The sequence below is a fragment of the Pelmatolapia mariae genome, linkage group LG3_W (genome assembly GCF_036321145.2).
Source record: "Pelmatolapia mariae isolate MD_Pm_ZW linkage group LG3_W, Pm_UMD_F_2, whole genome shotgun sequence".
NCBI lineage: Eukaryota > Metazoa > Chordata > Actinopteri > Cichliformes > Cichlidae > Pelmatolapia > Pelmatolapia mariae.
Genome location: NC_086229.1, coordinates 5,337,047 through 5,358,858, shown reverse-complemented (window position 1 = coordinate 5,358,858; position 21,812 = coordinate 5,337,047). Strand labels below are relative to the sequence as shown.

Below are 21,812 nucleotides of genomic sequence, written 5' to 3'. Positions count from 1 at the left end.
CTCCTCTTCCTCACACACTGCTGAGTTTGTCCTGGTGGATCATCAGGGGTGCAAAGCCTCACAGATGATGTGCAGCAGTGGGTCCCTCAGTCTGTCCTCACTCTGGACACTTGCAGTCGTCACACATGGAAATCAAATGTGTGATAAGCTGCAGGATTCAAACACAAGTGTAACTTATAAATACATGTTCATACTTTTATTCCACAATCAGAGAGAAAGAAACAGAGAGAGAGTGCAGGACAGACAGACAGGTGACAGTCTCAGGTGTATACACTGCTACAAAACAGCACAAGAGAAGGAGGATTTAGTGTTTGTGTTATTATGAGTGCTAAACAAGAAGAGTTCCAGATGGTCCAGTGGACACATGTGTGACTCCTGTGATTAAAGCATCTTTCTTTCAGCTTAACAAGTGAACCGTCAGCTCGTTCAAACACACGTTAAAGTCCGTTTGGCTCGACACCACCGAACAGAGGCAGCAATATAACATAGCTAACATTAACAGTGCAGTGAATCCTGCTTGTGCCGTGATATTCAGGACTGCAAACCGAGCAGCATCACTGACTTTCAGCTTGTTGTGTTTGTGGATATATGACTGACTTTAATTATCCATAAAATCATCACATTCTCTGTAAGATTAAGGTCAACTATATATATATTTAGAAGTAGAGGCTTTAAAACCAAGTTACCGCTGAAAGTACAAACATCACTAATGTCACACAACTTTGCCGACATGTGGCCAACAGTAATGTTTTAACGTTCTTAAACATTCGCACATAAATAATATTCAGTACTTACTTGTGCCAGTTCACTCTTCGGCCGCTCCCTTCTGCCGTATTTTGCGGCAAAATTATCCACACCCACCGCTGCACTACGAATTGTGGGATATATGAGACCACGAAGCGTGCACCGGACCACGCTTGATATTTGGGGAAATCGACGGCGCATTTGGAGTATGCATTTGAAGTGCACTTTGAATTGGGACAGCCGTCGTCGCGTGGCGGTGACGTATTCGCACTTGAAATGCGTACTTCAAGCATGCATACCCTGAATTGGGACACAGCCTCTCACTCTTCTCTCTCGCCAGGACACAGCTGCTCTTGGTTAGCCTCGTTTGCCACCTGAATCCAGTCAGCAATCACCTCTGAGGCTATTTAAGCTGCGGATGAGCTGTGAGCAGGGTGGTGTTCTCTGGTGTCTTTGCTTGGTGTTATTGGTGTGTGGTTATCCTGCTCGTAGTGTGGAGTTGTGGAAGCAGTATAGCTGCTTTATGTGAGGAGTGTGGGCTTGTGGGCCTCGGCAGCAGTAAAGCTAGCTGCTGCTGGTGACAGGGTGAGCTTGTGGGCCCCTGGAAGTGCCTCCTCGTGGTGTGGAGTTTTTGTTTGATTGAGTGTTCTTTGTTGTTGTAACTTTTGTTTTCCTTTTTCCAAGGGTTATTGATAAAACGGCATTGCTGGCTCTTTATGTTAAGCTTCTCTATAATAAAGACTATTTTATTTACTAAAAGCACCTGTCTGTTCTCCTTTCATTCTGTTCTGGACTAATTTGTTACTGGTCCCCTCACTCGCACGCCTAGACCCCTTCGGGGGGGACGTAACACACCCCTACAACGAGAAGTCTGGGCTCGGGTGAGCCTGACTGCTGAAGATATCTACCTATTCGGAACCATGATAACAGGGTTCTTGCTGATCGGAGCTGGCTTGGCCCTGACTTATCGGAGAATTAAGGAAGCGGAACCGGCTGTTCAAACCCCCACAAGACTACCCGCTGGGATTGAAACGATGGGATGAGGCATGAGTTTCTCGAAATGGGTCATTGAGTGCAGCACGGATGAGATCTTGGAGAACCACACGGCTGCTGTGAATACTCAGAAGAAGATCTCTGAGTGCAAACTGATTACATCTGGAGGGGCTCGCTTGGAATAACACCTAAGCAAATTGGATCACATCTTGGGAAGCACACCGCAGTTGTGAGTTCTCAGAACCTGCTCTTTGACCACAAGAATGACAACACCACGGAACGTAAGTTTGGATAACATCATAGGAAGCTCACGGCTCTCCAACGGAGATGAGAGACCAGTGTTGGACTGTTAGAACAGCTTTGAAATTCTTATGAGTTGTTTGCACTAAAGTTAAAACCATCATCATTTCATGCGGATACCACTTCGGCGCCAGCTGTGGTCTCAAGGCTGGAGCCGAACAAAAACTCCCTGATAACGACTGTGTTGAGACTGTTCTTCCCATCCTATGCAAGGCCACCTGGGTTGGCTGGAAGACTGTTTACTTAGCCTGGCAGGGCGAAGGACACTGTCTCAGCTTGACTCTGGACACACACACACACATACACTGATATGCACACACTGATCCCCCCTCCCTTTCCAAACACCTTCGATGCTTGTGCCCTACCGGGGAAGATGGCGGTCGACTGGACCAGCGCAGGCATGCTGCAGGACCGGAAGCGCTGTCCACACCGGCTCTCTCTCACCCTTTACCCACCCCTGTTGCTTGTCTTGTGTTTCTATGGTGTATTGATAGTCATGTGCTTTTTGTGCTGATGTTTTTTTTTCCGTTATCAAACTGTTCTCCCACTAGGAGCTCAGTCTGAGTGGACTTTTTTTTTCCCTCCTCTTTCCTCATGTTACGTATTTTCGTTGTTTTTTTTCCTATCAGCCTACCTTTCTGACATGTCTCCCCAATGTCATGTTTGTGTAGTCAGAAGGTTCCTTTGTAAATGCGCATGCGCCATTAGCGTGCTGCCTGCTGTAACCCTAATTTCCCTTGGGATTAATAAAGTATATTGATTGATTGATTGATTGATTGATTATAGGATTTGTGGTAAATATAGTATTTCTGTGTAATTATAGTATTTCTACCAAATGATAGTATTACTGCTAAAACATAGTATTTCTGCCAAATCTTGATAGTTCTGGTGTGTTATTGTACTGGTAATTAATTATAGTATTTGTGCCAAAGCATAGTATTCCTGCTAAATATTAGTATTATTGCTAAATCATAGTATTTGAGCAGAATCATAGTATTTAAGCATTTTCATTCTATTTGTGCCATAGCATAGTATATGTGCTGAATCACAGTATTTCTGCTATGTTGTAGTATTTGTCCTAAATCACAGTTTCTGCAATGTTTAGGTATTTTTGGTTAAATAAAGTATCTCTGTAATCTTGTACCATGTTTGCTAAATTCCTGTATTTCTGAGAAGTTATCATGTTTCTGCTAAGTTCTGCTATGTTATTGTATTTCTGCAAAGAAATTACATTTTTGTTCAGTTCTTATGCTTCTGCAAAGTTATTACAATGTTTTGCTACTTTTCAGCTTTTTCAACTAGTTTTAGCAGACACCTTCAGCGTTACAGCATCCAAACTGCATTTTCACAGGAAATGCAAATTTTTCTAGTTAGTGTTGATTCTAGTTGATTTTCTGACTGTGTTTGTGAGCTGAGAGGAAATGAAAATGAATTTGTGACAAAAATCAGTTTTGTTCAGTTTTCCTGTAGAAGGCTGAACTCTAATCTAGGAGGACTGTTACTGACAAGAAACAGCTGAATGTAAAACTTTCAGACATTCATTAAATATGCAAAATGTCCACAGAAACATCAGAGGGTCAGATGTAAAGCACTCAGTGATTTTGATAAAATGAGTCATCAGTTATTGATCTGTACTACACTGATCTATCACGTTAGTAAAGCTGGTTTTCTGGTGGTGGAGGGAGACCTCGGATCATGTTCTGGTTTTGGAGCAGTGATCTGCTGATGGTTCAATGAGTTTGATGAGCTTCATCAAAATCATCCCTGACATCACCACTGAAAGGACGTCTATAAACTTACTAAAAATCACCCATATTTTCAGAACCTGAGAGTTTAAAACCTGACAAACTTGATTCAGATGAAGAAGACTGGATCTTTATCTTGTGCTTGAACTAATTCTCCATGGTTCCTCCACAGAGTGGACCAGCAGAGCTCAGAGGTTCCCAGTGGTCAGTCTGCCCAGCAGCATCAAACACAGCTGGACTCCATATTTATGGTCTGTACATGTACAACAACTACTGTTACATCTGTTCTGTTCACAGTCATCTCCATGCTGCTCTTTGTATACCAGTGGATTGTCAGTGTGTCCAACATGGATCTGATGTTTGGCTCCATGATTTCAGTCTGATTGGCTCATTCATAAATATTCTGTTCCAGCTGCTGGAGGACAACATCATCACTTTTGTGAAGAACGAGCTGAAGAAGATCCAGAAGGTTCTGAGTCCAGATTACCCAGAATGCTTAGAGAGTCAGAGGAGCAGCAGCAGAGAGGCATTTGTGAAGATCACAGTGAACTTCCTGAGGAGAATGAAGCAGGAGGAGCTGGCTGACCGTCTGCAGAGCAGTAAGAGGATTTATCTAAAGATTTAAAGTTTTGGATATATGAAGATTTACTAATGTCTGAAGAGACGGAGCAACATGTTTTAAAGATTCATTCTTTTTGGATTTAAGTGTTTGTTTCCACTTTCAAGTGATATTCTTCATATTTCTTCTCATTCAGAACATCTTGCTGCAGTTTGCCAACGTAACTTTAAATCTGCACTGCAGAAGAAGTTCCAGTGTGTGTTTGAGGGCATCGCTAAAGCAGGAAACCCAACCCTTCTGAATCAGATCTACACAGAGCTCTACATCACAGAGGGAGGAACTGCAGAGGTCAATGATGAACATGAGGTCAGACAGATTGAAACAGCATCCAGGAAACCAGACAGACCAGAAACAACAATCAGACAAGAAGACATCTTTAAAGCCTCACCTGGAAGAGATGAACCAATCAGAACAGTGCTGACAAAGGGAGTGGCTGGCATTGGGAAAACGGTCTTAACACAGAAATACACCCTGGACTGGGCTGAAGACAAAGCCAACCAAGACATCCATTTCATATTTCCATTCACTTTCAGAGAGCTGAATGTGCTGAAAGAGGAAAAGTTCAGCTTGGTGGAACTTGTTCATCACTTCTTCACTGAAACCAAAGAAGCAGGAATCTGCAGCTTTGAAGACTTCCAGGTTGTGTTCATCTTTGATGGTCTGGATGAGTGTCGACTTCCTCTGGACTTCCACAAAACTACAATCCTAACTGAGCCTAGAAAGTCCACCTCAGTGGATGTGCTGCTGATAAACCTCATCAGGGGGAAACTGCTTCCCTCTGCTCGCCTCTGGATCACCACACGACCTGCGGCAGCCAATCAGATCCCTCCTGACTGTGTTGGCATGGTGACAGAGGTCAGAGGGTTCACTGACCCACAGAAGGAGGAGTACTTCAGGAAGAGGTTCAGAGATGAGCAGCAGGCCAGCAGGATCATCTCCCACATCAAGACATCACGAAGCCTCCACATCATGTGCCACATCCCAGTCTTCTGCTGGATCACTGCTACAGTTCTGGAGGATGTGCTGGAAACCAGAGAGGGAGGACAGCTGCCCAAGACCCTGACTGAGATGTACATCCACTTCCTGGTGATTCAGGCCAAAGTGAAGAAGGTCAAGTATGATGGAGGAGCTGAGACAGATCCACACTGGAGTCCAGAGAGCAGGAAGATGATGGAGTCTCTGGGAAAACTGGCTTTTGATCAGCTGCAGAAAGGAAACCTGATCTTCTATGAATCAGACCTGACAGAGTGTGGCATCGATATCAGAGCAGCCTCAGTGTACTCAGGAGTGTTCACACAGATCTTTATAGAGGAGAGAGGACTGTACCAGGACAAGGTGTTCTGCTTCATCCATCTGAGTGTTCAGGAGTTTCTGGCTGCTCTTCATGTCCATCTGACCTTCATCAACTCTGGACTCAATCTGCTGGAAGAGCAAAAGGCAACATCTGTGTTGTTTAAATCATCTTTCCACCAGAGTGCTGTGAACAAGGCCTTACAGAGTTCAAATGGACACCTGGACTTGTTCCTTCGCTTCCTCCTGGGTCTTTCACTGCAGACCAATCAGACTCTCCTACGAGGTCTGCTGACACAGACAGGAAGTTGCTCACAGGCCAATCAGGAAACAGTCCAGTACATCAAGGAGAAGCTCAGTGAGAATCTGTCTGCAGAGAAAAGCATCAATCTGCTCCACTGTCTGAATGAACTGAATGATTGTTCTCTAGTGGAGGAGATCCAACAATACAGGACTTCAGGAAGTCTCTCCACAGGTAAACTGTCTCCTGCTCAGTGCTCAGCTCTGACCTTCATGTTACTGTCATCAGAAAAAGATCTGGATGAGTTTGACTTCAAGAAATTCTCTGCTTCAGAGGAGGCTCTTTTGAGAATGCTTCCAGTGGTCAAAGCCTCCAAAAAAGCTCTGTGAGTAAATATGTGATCATACCCTTAAACCTTCAAATTATTGGAAATAAATTAGAAGTGCTCAGTTCAAAGACTTTAACCCTTTAAGCTCTACCATAGAACCAAGTCCGCCACAACTTACCTTATATTTTTACCTGCTGATGTGAGCATTTCAAGTTGCTATACATCACTACAAGCATTATATCTCAAATTTTAATAATATGTATGCATTAATTCCATAGTAACTACATTAATTGCAAAAAAAGTGAAATAAACTGAAAAAAATAAACCGTTATTGGTGGGTTTTTTTACATATATTTCTAGAATTTTATGAGTCTTATCCCTCAAAACTGTAAATAAAAAAAAAAAAAGTTGCACAAGAAAGTTTCCAACAATAGGAAATTCATTATGAGTGTCTTCATAGTTTTATTTTTGAGATACACCACTATTTATATACTGCGTGAAAAAAGAAAATAAATATTATATTGCAAATTTGCAAAAAATAAAAAAAACAGCATGTTCATCAAAATAAACTATTTTCAGCAGTGCAATTTGATTTCTAAGCGTCCAGTTCAGCAATTCAGAAAATCATGAATCCAAATACGACTTTTAAAAACACCAGTGTCGGCTTATAAGGCCCCAAAGGAAAAAAACTAAATTTTCCGCAAAAATGACATCACTTCCGGTTCTAAGCAAGTAATGGCGGACATGCGATAGTTCGCGCTGACGTCTATTTCAACATAAGAAGTGTTATGAACAGCTGATCGGGGGGGTTGCTGCAAGTGCTTTTTATATGTGGAAGGAAACCGGTTTAAATTTGCAAAAAAATATTATTCCACTAACTTACGTGGATCCGGTTCTACAGGGATTTAAAAATAGTTGTGCAAAACGGAGCGTGCCTGCTCCGACCGGTTTTAAACGGTGAATTAACTGTTAACTCTTGGGAAGACAACGTTGGAGAAATGTGAACATTTTATTTGTACTGTATAATCTGCAGATTCTAACAGAAATCGGCAACTTCCTTTGAAGCACCGCTTAAGGGCCATCAGTCAAACAGTACTGTTTGGTCTGGGTCTAAACAGAAAATGTTGTGTGTCAAATCCTCTATCGCGCATGTGGGCCACTTTGAGGGTTCACACTAGAATGCGTTTGCGGTCACATTTTATTTGTAGTGTGAACAAGCAGATAAAAAAAATCGGATTTGATCAAAAAATCGGAATTGAGCATTGTGACCTGCAGTGTGAACGTAGCCTTATACAGCTAGTGCTTAAAATCCAGTGTTATTCACAGTCCAGCATAATATTGACTGAATTTAGTTCAGTGTACACAGATTTATTAGCTGAGTAGGTAGAGTGGTCTCCCGATGGTCAGGGGTCAAATCCACCGAACTGCTAACCTAAGGGACCCCTGAGCCAGGTACTGTCAAGTTACCAATCCTGGGTGCTGGATTGGTAACTGCCCAATGCTTCTCTGGGTAAATGGTTTAAAGGCAGAGGACTACAAAATTTTCCACATGCGGGACTAAAAGGGATTAAAAAAAATGGTTCAACATATTAACAGATTTCATTTGATTACATTATTTGTTTGTTTGTTTTTTTTCCTCAGGCTGAGCAGCTCTAACCTGTCAGAGAAAGGCTGTAAAGACTTGTTGTCAGTCGTCAGCTCCCAGTCCTGTAGTCTGAGAGAGCTGGACCTGAGTACCAACAGCCTGAATGACTCAGCAGTAAAGCTTCTGTCTGCTGCATTGGAGAGTCCACATGCTAAACTTAATATTCTGAGGTCAGATCAAATTGTTTTCTGTTTTGTTTATATGTTTGTTTTTGTTTGATCAACTAACAAAAATAATAAAACAATTTAACCAGTAAAGTTACACTTTATCCATTTGTTGTTGTTTTATATTATTATTAATCATTTAGCTTAAAGTTAAAGTGAAGTTTTGCTAACTTGACCAGCACAAGACAAGGATGATCCTTTAAATTACAGGATTAGCTGTTGCAATTTGATTATACTTTAACAACAGTCGTTTTCATGTTTTTAAATTCAGACTCAACATCTGTGAACTCTCAGAGGAAAACTGTGAAGCTCTATCCTCAGTTCTCAGCTCACAGTCCTCTAGTCTGAGAGAGCTGGACCTGAGTATCAAAAACCTGCAGGATTTAGGAGTGAAGCTTCTGTCTGCTGGACTACAAAGTTTAAACTGTAAACTAAATATTCTGAGGTCAGGCCAAATTACATTTTGTGTTAAGAATTATGTTTACTTTAAAAATAGAAATACTGAATTTAATCTTGTGAAATATATTAACGACCTTTTTATCAGTGTTTGTTTAGATTGCCGTTTACTTTTCAGACTGAGTGGCTGTAACCTCTCAGAGAGAAGCTGTGAAGCTCTGTCCTCAGTTCTCAGCTCCCAGTGCTCTTGTCTTAGAGAGTTGGACCTTAGTAACTGTGACCTGCAGGATTCAGGAGTGAAGCTTCTTACTGCTGGTCTAAAGAGCTCACAGTGTGTAGTGGAAATTCTCAGGTCAGGATTCAAACTTTTCCACATTTGATCATTTAAAATGTAAATTGTTGCATGAACAGGTAACCTTTATAGAGCTTTTAAGTGTGAATGGATTATTAGATTCTGAATTACTTTTAAAAGTTTTAATGGTCATGTTTGTTTATTAAAAAATACTTCATGTACTTGCTAATTAGGGCACCTTTGTGCCCATAACATATAAATCAGATTTATTTAGGAATAAAATAAGGAGGTTAGTGATTAGTGATTGTTTGTTTTTTGTTTTTCATTCACAGTACTCACTTTTAAGGGCTGACTTGTCAAAATGAGATTTTTATCTTTTCAGCCTTCCCCACCAACAAACTGGCTGGAAAGGTGGTCAGAGACAAAGGAATGTCTTTGATCCTGCTGCTTGAACTAAGACCTACAAATTTAAGTAACACAATGACAACATTTAACAATTTCATTCCAACAGTAGGGGGCGTAGATCAACCGGTAAATTGAGGGCTTCATTTTGACGATCAGCTCTCTCTTTACCACAACAGACCGGTACACTGTCTGCATCACTGCAGCCGCAGCACCAATCCGTCTGTCGATCTCTCGCTCTTTTCTCCCATTGCTCGTAAATAAGACCCCAAGATACTTAAACTCCTCCGCTTGGGGCAGATGCTCGTCCTTAACCGGAGTGGGCACTCCACCCTTTTCCAGCTGAGGACAATGGCCTCAGATTTAGAGGTGCTGATTCTCATTCCCACCACTTCACACTCGGCTGCGAACTGTTCCAAGGCGAGCTGGAGACGACCAAAGTGAAAGCTTTCCGCCACTTGTCTACACCTAGAAATTCTGTCCATAAAAATTATGAATAGAATTGCCGACAAAGGGCAGTCGTGGTGGAGCACATTACCCACCAGGAATGAGTCCGATTGGTTGCCGGATATGTGGACCTAGTTCTTGCAACGGTCATATAAAGACTCAATGGCCCATAGCAATTGGCCAGACACCCCATACTCTCAGAGCCCCCCTTCCAACACAGGAACCCCCGAGGATCGAATGCCTTCTGCAAGTCCACAAAACACATGTAGACTGGTTGGCCAAACTCCCATGCACCCTCAAGTATCCTTTAGAGGATAAAGAGCTGGTCCAGTGTTCTGCGACCAGGACGAAAACCGCAATTTTCCTCCTATATCCAAGGTTCAACTAACAGACAAACTCTCCTCCCCAGCACCCTGGCATAGACTTTCCCAGGGAGGCTGAGGAGTGCGAGTCCCCTGTAGTTGGTACACACCCTCCGGTCCCCTTTCTTAAAGATGGGGACCACCATCCCGGCCTGCCAGTCAAGGGCTGCTGCCCCTGATCCTCACGCAACATTGCAGAGACGTGTCAACCAAGGCAGCCCTACAACATTCAGAGCCTTCAGGAACTCGGGGCGGACCTTGTCCACCCCAGGGGATCTGCCACTAAGGAGTTGTTTAACTGCCTTAGTGACCTCGCCCCCAGAGATAGAGATTGACAGACCACGTGACTTTCGCGCATTGCATGCCGGGTACTAGTGACAAAACAAAGCAATGCATCAAACGCAAGCATTTGCAGCACCGCAAAACGTTCATTCTCCGGTTCCAATACCTTCTTGCTTTTTCTTTGTCCCCCCCAAAAAATTTATGTACAAAACGAAGGAGAACAATGCCGGTCCGTACAAAGACAGACTTGATGAAAAGTCAAAGAAAAGATACGAGGAAAAAAATCAAACAAGTGAAAGGGTTAGACCCTTACGAGCACACAGAGTGGACAAAAGACGTTAGCGTGCTTCCCAACTTTCACCACGCTCATGTTTATAACTATACGGTTCTTGGAGTGAGTGCATACACTCATGAAGTTTAGTAACGTCAGGTCACTGCAACAAGCCCAGGTACAGTTTACCGACGGATGGGTACAGGACCTTGAAATGCACCATGTAGAACGAAAGACCATGTAGGAACAAAAATAAGTTAACCAGTCTCACAAATCGTCTTCATAAATGCACATTCGTTAACTGTTTATTAATAGGACCTTTAAAAAGCAGCTGTAGGCATTTTTATACAAACAGGCTTTTAAATAAATTTAACTTGTATGTCTGATCTTATTGTAAAGCACTTTGTGATTTTTGTCTGTGAAATGTGCTATATAAATACATTTTACTTACTTACTTACTTCTCCTAAGTCACTGAATGATTATAAGCCTGTGGCTCTGACTTCTTTAGTGATGAAGTCATTTGAGAAGATAATTTAGAAGGAGATTTTAATGCATGTTTAACACCATCTTGACCCTTTCCAGTTGACCCTTTCCAACAGCATCCTCCACACAGGAAGAGGTGTGGAGGATGCTGTTGTCACACTAATATTGTAGGCTGTTACCTTATACCATTAAACAGCTTGAGATAACTGTTGGTGTCTGTTGAGAATTGTCACTTATAAATATTTAAATTGAATGGATGTAAATGGATAGATGTTATTGTGACAAAGGGAAAATGATTGTTGACAGATGGATTGTTGTTTTGTGTGTCTGCAGTCTGTCAGGCTGTCTGATCACAGAGGAAGGCTGTACTTCTCTGGCCTCAGCTCTGAGCTCCAACCCCTCCCATCTGAGAGAGCTGGACCTGAGCTACAATCATCCAGGAGACTCAGGAATGAAGCTGCTTTTGGCTGGAGTGAAGGATCCAGGCTGGAGGCTGGACACTCTCAGGTATGGAGAAAATGTCTGATAGAGGAGGAAGAGCTGGAAGAAGTGTTCCTGTGTCCTTCACTCACTTCCTGTTTGTTTCCTGCAGATGGGACATGAACAATCACACAAACAGGAATATTTTCAGGGACAGACACACTAGTCCAGCTGGATAGTGCATGGATATTTATGTAGGGGGTCTCCAAGGAGTCTGTTTGCAGGAACATTAATGATAACTGATAAGTCATGTTGAGAGTTTCATTAAAAGTAGACCTACAGGTAGGTCCATAAATATTTGGACAGAAACAACATTTTGTAACTTTAGGTCACAGGTGTACTGTACCTGAGTCCATTGTGTACCTAATGAAGTTTCAGCCATGTGTATGTTTCCCATGCTGTATGTCCACAGTCACAGTGACAGTCAGTGACACTGGCAGAAGGATGAAACAAGGCTGTGAATCATTTCAGTCAGTGTGTGTGACAAAGAGGCAGACAAGAGCAGCTAACATTTGGAAATGGAAGCTTAAACACTGGAAACTTTGATAACCTGATGCTGCTAATGGGCCTTGATAAAATCAATTCTTCATTCTCATTCTGTTGTTTGAGAACAATAACAGAAAATTATGTACTTGCTCAAATTGTTATATACATTGTTAAAATAAAATATATTTTTTAATGTACAATTTCTGTTTGCATTTCAATTTCTGAAAATTATTGGTTAAACATGTTTGTGGTTACAGCAAAAATGTTTGGCCCTGACTTTTTTCTGATGACTATTTTCTCCATTGACTGGAGATATGGTGTTGATGAATGTGTCAGAACTAATCCAAAGATATAACCCTGTGCAGTTTGGAGAAATGGCATCATCCAGTCTGTCCTGTTTCCATCAATCACTGTGCCGTCTTCAGGACCTGTAAAGGTCCAGAATGAGGGACAAACACATGTCTACAGACCTTTCAGATCATGGAGATAAACTGTTCACATTTCTTCCTTCAGGCAGATGATACAGAGTGTTGTTAACAAAAAAACAGACACCACAGACAATTCATTTCCCCGGGCTTTCACTTTGATGAACACTGTGAATGTTCATGTGTATGAGAGCCATGTAATGTCCATGTGTGCATGCTGACTGCTCTGACCCCCCCTCCTTTCAGGGTGGAGCCTGCTGGAGTCCGATGGTTGAGACCAGGTCTGAGGAAGTGTAAGTGTGTTTTTAATGGGATTCATGAAAACAAAGCAGCACACATTCAACAATCTTCATCATGTCAGGAGTCATCATCAAAGTGTCAATCAATGAACAGGTGATGGATCAATAACTGCAGCTGGATTGTGTTTGTTCTCTCCATCAGATTCCTGTCAACTCATAATCGACACAAACACAGTGCACACAAACCTTCAACTGTCTGACAACAACAGGAAGGTGACACAAGTGAGAGAGGTTCAGTCATATCCTGATCATCCAGACAGATTTGAAGGATGTTATCAGCTGCTTTGTAGAAATGGTCTGACTGGTCGCTGTTACTGGGAGGTCGAGTGGAGAGGATGGGTTCGTATATCCTTGACTTACAGAAGAATCAGAAGGAAAGGAGAAATTAAAGATTGTTTGTTTGGATGGAACGATCAATCCTGGAATCTCTTCTGCTCTGATGAGCATGGTCTTCAATCGGTCTGGCACAACAAGGTAAAAATATCTGTCTCCTCCTCCTCCTCCTCCTCTGTTTCTAACAGAGCAGCAGTGTATGTGGACTGTCCTGCTGGCACTCTGTCCTTCTACAGAGTCTCCTCTGACACTCTGATCCACATCTACACCTTCAACACCACATTCACTCAAACTCTTTATCCTGGGTTTTGGATTGGATCTAGTTCCTCAGTGTCCCTGTGCTGAGTGTAAAGAGTGTCTCCTGTTAGAGAAACACTGACTGTTGAACAGATAGTTCAGTCTGTACATGTCTGTCTCTTTCACTCACAAACACGTTTTCAGATTCATGGATTCAATCAGTTGATGTTTGAAACTCTTCTAAATGATTCCTTGTTTGATTTCTCTTCTTTAATGGGATGTTTCCATCACGGCTGAATAAGTGGACATCCAATAGTACTCAGTGTATCAAATATGAAAGACAAATAAAGAAATATTAAAGACATTCAGCATCTCTCATGTTTCTGTCATTCTATAAAAATAGCTGCTTTTAAAACTGATCCAATAACAAAAACATGAACTTCCATATTGATCAGATCAATACGTACAGCTCTGAAGTCACTAACATCTCCTTGAACTCTTCATTGATGGGGATTTGTGGCCCTCTGCTGGTGAGAAGATGAACTGCATGATGGCAGTTTAATGAGCACAGATGACATGTAGGGCGTTTATCAATATGCGTACTTGTGCGTACTTGCGTTCTCGTGTACTCGTGATACGTCATCAGTCGGAGACCAAGTACTGTTCCAATTCGAAGTACGCATCAAGCCGAGCACGCGAAAAAGTCCCGGATGTGTTCTCGATCCGTCCGTTTTATCGAGCATGCATCGGTGTAGACTTGGGACAGCTATTTATCCCAGAATGCATTTCGTCCAAAACTCAACAGCGGACTCCCGGCACATCTTTTCAAACCCCCCCCCCCCTGCTCGCAGACTTCTCACTACTCAGGTTAAAGAAACCCCAGCAGCTGTCTACAGTATTGAGTGTCCACTAGAATTGAAATAAAAGCGTTCTAACATCTCACCTGCTTGTTTTTATTAAGCTATGTACACGTATGTACATGTACACTATTTTTATTAATAGAGGTTTCACTACTGAGGTTAAAAATGATATATAAGTCACTTAGATCACTTCTAAATGTTAATGTTTGGTTCATTTCAGTGTTTTATTTGTTCCTGAGTAAACCGGTTTGGCTGTGATTAAAGTTAAGCTTCATAACATGTTACTCACAGTTAAATTAAGAGGGGACGGCAGTGAAAACTCCGGACCTGTGACATCATCACGTACGCTGGTGTTCCAATTGTACATATCGTGAGTCCGTGCTCGCGTTCTCGGCGGGTACGTACTCCCGTGCGTTCTCGGCGAGTACGTACTCACCGAGAACGCGAGTACATACTCGCGTACTTGGGCATTGATAAACGGCCGTAGTGTTTTTAAATCTGCTTTTTCTAATTGTTCAGTGTCCTGCTCCAGGAAACAGCTTCAACAAAGTCTGGCTTTCAAAATAAGACCTCAGTCTGAGTTTTTTAAAAAAGCTCTTATTTTGGAGGGAGCTGACATTTAATCTTCATATTATCAGTTTATCAATGGGCATTATTAGCAGTTATCAGCCCCATAACTGTGGCTCAGATTGGCCCTCCTGCACCTGTTAGCAGGCTCAGTAGGTCGTTATCACCAATTGGTGAGCCGGATCGCTGTGTCGCTGTTGGAGGGACGACGATAAATCCAGATCCAGTACAGACAGACTCCTGTTCACTTCACATCTATTTAATCAGTTTGAATATGATTTCCTCATGAACAGAAACGGTTTTCATAATGGCTTCTGAATGTTACTCTTTTTCCACAAGCATCATCTGTATGATGGAAGTCGAGCCTGGAAATAGTTTTTTGCTAGTATATTACATGCCATCAGAGTGCTAGCAACGTTACTAATGTTCAGTTGCACTTTACTAGGTCACTTAAACATCACTTAAATAAAGAAGGAAATATTGGCTCTGTTTTATCTGCTGTGCCCAAAAGTGACTCCCCGTATTTAAACTGCTATGAATAACTTGTTGGTCTATAATATGTGAAACATGTGTCAAATGTCTCCATCATGAAAGATATCACGTCATCTTGAGCCACAAAAACATTCCTATCATGAGGTAGAAGCTGGAATCAGTTTGTTGCAGAGGGACGTTTACATATCCCATATTTATCCAGTTAAAGTCACATTGAAATTCAAAAATGTCTTTTCAAGAGTCGTCTGTACAAGAGGATGATCAACCGATCTCTAATAATCGGCTATGTACCACTGGCCTTCAAGCTGTCTGTAGTTAAACCTTTACTGAAAAAGCCATCTCTAGACCCAGCAGTCTTAGCTAACTATAGGCCAATCTCCAACCTTCCTTTCATATCAAAAATCCTTGAAAGAGTAGTTGTCAAACAGCTAACAGATCATCTGCAGAGGAATGGCTTATTTGAAGAGTTTCAGTCAGGTTTCAGAGCTCATCACAGCACAGAAACAGCTTTAGTGAAGGTTACAAATGATTTTCTTATGGCCTCTGACAGTGGAATCATCTCTGTGGACTCAACCTCTTCCTCTCAGCTGCCGATAAACTGCTGCTCCAACATACCACACTGTAAAAAATGACAGAAGCCACCACAGAGTCATAGAAGGTCTTTAAAAGCGCTCCCTGTACTCCAAATGACCTCAGCAGGTAGAGTCTGCTCTGACCCTTCCTGTAAAGAGCATCAGTGTTGTGGCTCCAGTCCAGTTTATTATTCAGGTGAACACCCAGGTACCTATAAGAGTCCACTATCTCAATGTCCACTCCCTGGATGTTCACCGGTGTCAGTGTGGTGGGTCTGCGTCTCCGGAAGTCCACCACCAACTCCTTGGTTTTCCCGGCGTTGATCAGCAGGTGGTTCTGCTGACACCAGTCCACAAAGTCCAGAGTCCACTGTCTGTACTCTGAGTCGTCCTCACCTGTGATGAGACCGACTACGTCAGAGTCGTCAGAGAACTTCTGCAGGTGGCAGCGTGGGGAGTTGATGGAGAAGTCTGCAGTGTAGAGGGTGAAGAGGAACGGTGCCAGCACAGTTCCCTGTGGGGCCCCCGTACTGCAGACCAGCGTATCAGAGACACAGCCCTGTGACCTCACATACTGTGGACGTTCTGTGAGGTAGTCCAGTATCCACCGTGACATGTGGTGGTCCACTCCCGATAGCTCCAGCTTGTCTCTCAGAAGTCGTGGCTGGATGGTGTTGAAAGCACTGGAGAAATCAAAGAACATGATCCTCACAGTGCTTCCAGGCTTCTCCAGGTGAGTCAGAGCTCGGTGCAGGAGGTAGATGATGGCGTCCTCCACCCCGATGCCAGGCTGGTAAGCAAACTGCAGCGGATCCAATGAAGACCTCACCAGGGGGCGCAGATGGTTTAGAACCAACCTCTCGAGGGTCTTCATCAGATGCGATGTCAGGGCTACCGGCCTGTAGCTGCTGAGGTCCTTGGGATGGGAGGTCTTTGGTACCGGTACCACGCAGGTGGTCTTCCACAGCTGTGGTACTTTCCCCAGTGACAGGCTCAGGTTGAACAGATATCCTAGTATGCCACACAGTTCATCTGCGCAGCACCTCAGGAGTCTGGAGCTGACGCCATCTGGACCTGCAGCCTTCCGCACCTTGATCTTGCGAAGCTCATTCGTCACCTGAAGTGCTGAGATAGAAAGAGTGGATTTTGGGGGAAGGGTGTGTATGTTGGAGTCCACAGAAGCCGTGGGTGGGTGTAATGACTGGGAGCTGGGAGGTGTGAAGCTGACAGGTGTGAAGTCCTTCAGGCTGTTCCAAACCCCTCTGATGTTGTCCTGTTGCAGCTGCTCTTCCATCTTCCTCCTGTAGTTTTCCTTTCCCTGCCTTATCTTCCATTTCAGCTTCTTCTGGACAACTCTCAGCTCCTGTTTGTCTCCAGATCTAAACACTCTCTTCTTCTCCTTGAGGAGAGCCTTAATTTCAGGATTTATCCATGGCTTGTTGTTATAAAAACACCGTACCTTTTTGATGGGTACGGTGTTGTCCACACAGAAGTTCATGTAATCCGTAATGCAGTCTGTGACGCTGTTGAGGTCATCCTCCAGGGGGCTGCAGAGGTTGTCCCACACAGTAGAATGGAAACAGTCCCTCAGGGCCTCTTCAGTCTCTGCCGACCATTTCCTTACTGTGCGTTTCACTACTGGTTCTCTGTGTACTAAAGGTTTATACACAGGTTGGAGATGAACCAGGTTGTGATCTGAGCCCCCCAGGGGAGGAAGAGGTGATGAGCTGTATGCCTCCTTGGTGTTGGCATACAATAAGTCCAATGTTTTATTGTCTCTGGTATGGCAGGTAACATACTGGGTGAAGGTGGGGAGAGTGGAGGACAGGGAGATGTGATTAAAGTCCCCAGAGATTAGGAAAAGGGCCTGAGGGTGCTGTGTTTGGAGTCTGCTGGTTACAGTGTGCAGGACCTCACAGGCTGCCGCAGCGCTAGCAGAGGGCGGGACATACACAGCTATCATAATCACGTGTGTAAACTCTCGCGGTAGATAGTACGGTCTCATGCTAACCGCTAGCAGCTCAATGTCCTTACAGCATAGCGTCTCTTTGATAGATAAATGTCCAGAGTTACACCATCTATCGTTCACAAACACAGCCAGACCCCTCCTCTCTTCTTACCACTCTCCACTGTTCTGTCGGCCCGGATCAGATGAAAACCATCCATGTTTACGTGTGAGTCCGGAGTTAGCGCAGTTAGCCACGACTCTGTGAAGCACATCAGGCTGCACTCCCTGTAGCTCCTCTGATGTCGGGTAAGGGCCGCCAGTTCGTCTGCTTTTTTGGGGAGAGATCTTACGTTCCCCATAATAATAGATGGAATCGCTGACTGGTACCTCCTAACTTTACTGCGACGCCCGATCCCGGCCCGAGTACCGCGTCTCTTCCTCCTCACCTCGCGGGGGATGTTAGCTTGCTCGGCGGTAGGCATGGCAGCGGAGGCTCCGAGGGCTAACAGCTGATCCCTGCTGTAGACAACGGGAGGTCGGACCTCCACGCGCTCTCCGGACAAAGACGCCGTAAAAAAATGTAATAAAGAACACCATTGTCCATAGAATTCTGAGCTCCATTGTGGGGGACAGCAGTCCACAATAGAAAAACAAAAAACACAAAAACAACAGAGAAACATATATTAAAGAGAAAAAAAGGACTCGGTCAGGTCGGAGCTGCTGATACTGGGGTCCTAGCTAGGAGTGGCGCCGGAAGTTAAAAGAAAAAGAAGAAAAAAAAATCAATAAGGTCAATAATGGTGTTCCACAGGGTTCGGTGCATATGTACAGTGCATATATACTCCGAGTGTTGTTCTTCCTTCAGCCCAAAGATCAAAGAATTGGGAGATTCATCACCAGTCTGATGTGAGTCAAATTTGCTGCCATCAGCAATAATTTTTCAAAGATATTCATCAGTGTTTGAGCAGTTATGATATCAGGGACAATCTAGACATGTGCGACAATACTGAAGATGTCACATGACACACCATAAACATCATGTGATCCACTCTCAGTCTGCACTTTCATTCATGACTTCAACAGGTTGAAATGAGCTTTGAAGAAATATTCAGCGAAATAAAGTTTTCATCTCATGATTCATGTGAGCACCAGATGAACTTTACAAAGAATCAGTGGATTTATCTTCTTTTTTAGATTAACTTTGATTGCTTAAGATGGCTCTAACTTCTCACTCACTAACCTCTCATATGAGTTCAGATCAACTTTTTGTGTCTTCACACATAAGAATGTGCCAGTCTGAGCAGTCAGACGACATACTTTGAGACCAGCCCATGAAGGTGTGGCCCTGTCACACTCTTCAGGTGGAGTCCTACCTTCTTCCAGGAAGCAGCTCACCTGTGTGTCCGTGTTTAGTGTCCAGGTGTGGAGTGGAGCTTGTTGTTGGTGTCTCTGTGTAAAGAAACTGTAAGTTTGATTTGTTTCCTCCTTTAACAGTTTTACTGTTTGTTTCTGCTCTGTAATGCTTTGACCAGATGTTCAGCTCTTGTTTCAGGACAAACTTTGATCACTCTTGTGTTTAAAGACAAATACACATGATTATAGATCGTTGATGGACTGAATCCGCATTGGTTATCAGTTAGTAACTCTGCACTGAAACATTTGTTACTGTGATCAACAATTTAAACGTATCTGTATGAAACTTCACAGACGTCACAGACACTAATCTGATGGAACATTGTTGTTCAGATTAATTTGAAACAATCAGATCACTTTGTTCTTAAGAAGTCTACATTCAGGTTTTACTGAAATGACATTAAAAAAACTTGATATAAAGCAGAGCCAGCTCAGTTCATTGTTATGGCAAGAAAAGTTAATCAGGAGAAAATAGAAATTTTCACAAGCACTGTGAACATTTATGGCATGTTTTAAATCCTGGAGCTTATGATAATATCTGAATGTGGAGGCTGTGACTTAAATAAAGTGTAATGTGCAGAAAAGTATTTGGACTTGGCAGCTTTTCCATGTCTTTGTGTTCTTAATTAGTGAATTTAGTGTTTTCTTATTTACCATTTCAAGATTTTAAGCTCTTAATAGTTGGTTGCTTGTGTTTCACTCTTTTTTAAATTCAGAAGAGTTTGGATATTTCTTTTTTTTAAAAAACAAAAAAATTCCTTTTGAACTTTTTTCATTCTGAATAAATGTCTTAATGGTACATATATCTGAACTCATACATGTTATAATTCTCTTTTGTTGTTTTGACGTATTCCTTTGTGAATCATGACTTTAATATCAGAGTAAAGGGTCACAACCTCAAATACACTTGTACCTCTCCCTAAACAACAAAATAATGTTTCAGGTGCAAAGTGGAGAACCTAAACCTTTTAAATCTGTTTCAAATTAAACACAAATTAACAGTTCAAAAATATTGTTAGTTGTTTTGTCTCTTTGTGAATTCTATTTCACCAATAAGACCAGACACTCTTTCAACACTCAGTCTGTGCTCTGTAGCAACTGCATTATTCTTTAAAAGGTCTGTTTAAGAGCAGGTATAGTCATGTAAAAGATAAAATCTATGTTACTTCTCGTCACCACACAAGATACAATCAGAAACAAAAATGGCACAAATGAACACTAATCTGTCCTGATTATCTGATATCAGAGGCGTTCTATATTAGACATTCAGTGAACTCAGTCTTTTCTAACTCAGCTGGAAATGTTCAGATGTTAAGATCTAAACTAAAGAAGGACTACAGATTCATGTCCACAAGGTGAGATCTGATTTTCTACTCATCAGCAGAGCTGAGGAAGCGGTCTGACTGTTGTAGTTTTCATTTAACAAGGACTCAGATTTGTTTACAAACAACAAAACAAAAACAGACGAATGGATTTAAAAACAGAAAAAACAGAGTGGAATATCATTTTTATAACCCAGTCAAAAGTCAGACACACATAGTGTGACACACTCAGACATAAAGTATTCAGTGAAACATTCCACTGCTGACAGCTGATGGTTGTGGCATCAAAGAAACTAATAGAGCAGAATGGGGCAGTGAGACATTTATCATTTACTTTACATGAAATAAATCTGATGCATGATCTGAATAAACATATAAATCATACTTCTTGTTTGTTAGTCTTTATACAGGTCTTTTAAATAACCTGTTGTTACTGGATCCACTTCTTCTGACCTGTTTTCATGTTATAAACATATAGGAATATTACAGAAATTGATATATTTTATTGTTTTTGAAACATTACTTTGTCTTCATTCCTGATTGTTTATTTGATTGTTATGTGAAGAACTTTGTCATGTCTGCATATTAATTATGGTCTATTAATAAAGTCTGTTAGATCAGATGGTATTATAGGTACTCTTGGTTTGTCAGCTTTCCGTTCAGCTTCCTTCTCTCAACATTCGGCCACAGCAGATAGCTGCTCTTCCCTTACCCTGGTTCTGTTGGAGATTTCTTCCTGTGAAAAAACTTTTTTCTTCCCACTTTCACCAAAGCGCATGGTCATACAGGCTCATATGATTCTTTGAGATTTTTGCGGTAGGGTAGTATTATTATAGCTATCTTTGCCTTACTTTAAAATGCACTCTGAGGGAACTGTTGATGTGTTGTTTTGGTGCTATATAAATAAAACTAAACTTAAATCGTTCTGTCAATATAGAAATGATTTTTTGTCATAGATTATTCTGACAGTAATATAATTGTGAAAAAACATTGTTTAAAAAAAAAGAGTAGATTTAAAGTTTTCTCTGTCCAAGAACTAATTACTTTAAACTTAATAAAATAGAAACCACAGACAAAACTCTATCTGCTCTCTGATGGTGTGTTCAAAGGTCAAGGAGGGTTCTGTTATTGAGTTAGGAGCGAGACTGTGTTGGTCAAGCATCTCCAATCTTCGGTGCCATTTTTAACAACAACAACAACAGGATTTAATAACATCATTTCTCAGATAGTTGACTCATCTGTTCAGAAGTATCAAAGCTGTTCTTGTTCCTTCTATATCTAGTGTCTGTTCTCCATATTAAGAAAGGAATGCTGCTCAACAATGTTTTCATGTGGGTACCTTTAGCATTACTACAGCATTTTCACAGTGCAGC

General features: G+C 42.2%; 1 protein-coding gene across 1 annotated transcript in view; it reads left to right on the top strand.

The window, feature by feature from the left end:
* Positions 1-21,812, top strand: part of LOC134620251 (uncharacterized) — a 331,095-nt gene that overhangs the window by 283,542 nt on the left and 25,741 nt on the right. Inside the window, exons 19-20 of the mRNA XM_065470089.1 lie at positions 8,644-8,817; positions 11,339-11,512. Of these exons, the coding sequence (XP_065326161.1) occupies positions 8,644-8,817; positions 11,339-11,512 (348 nt within the window). The remainder of the gene's footprint in view (positions 1-8,643; positions 8,818-11,338; positions 11,513-21,812) is intronic.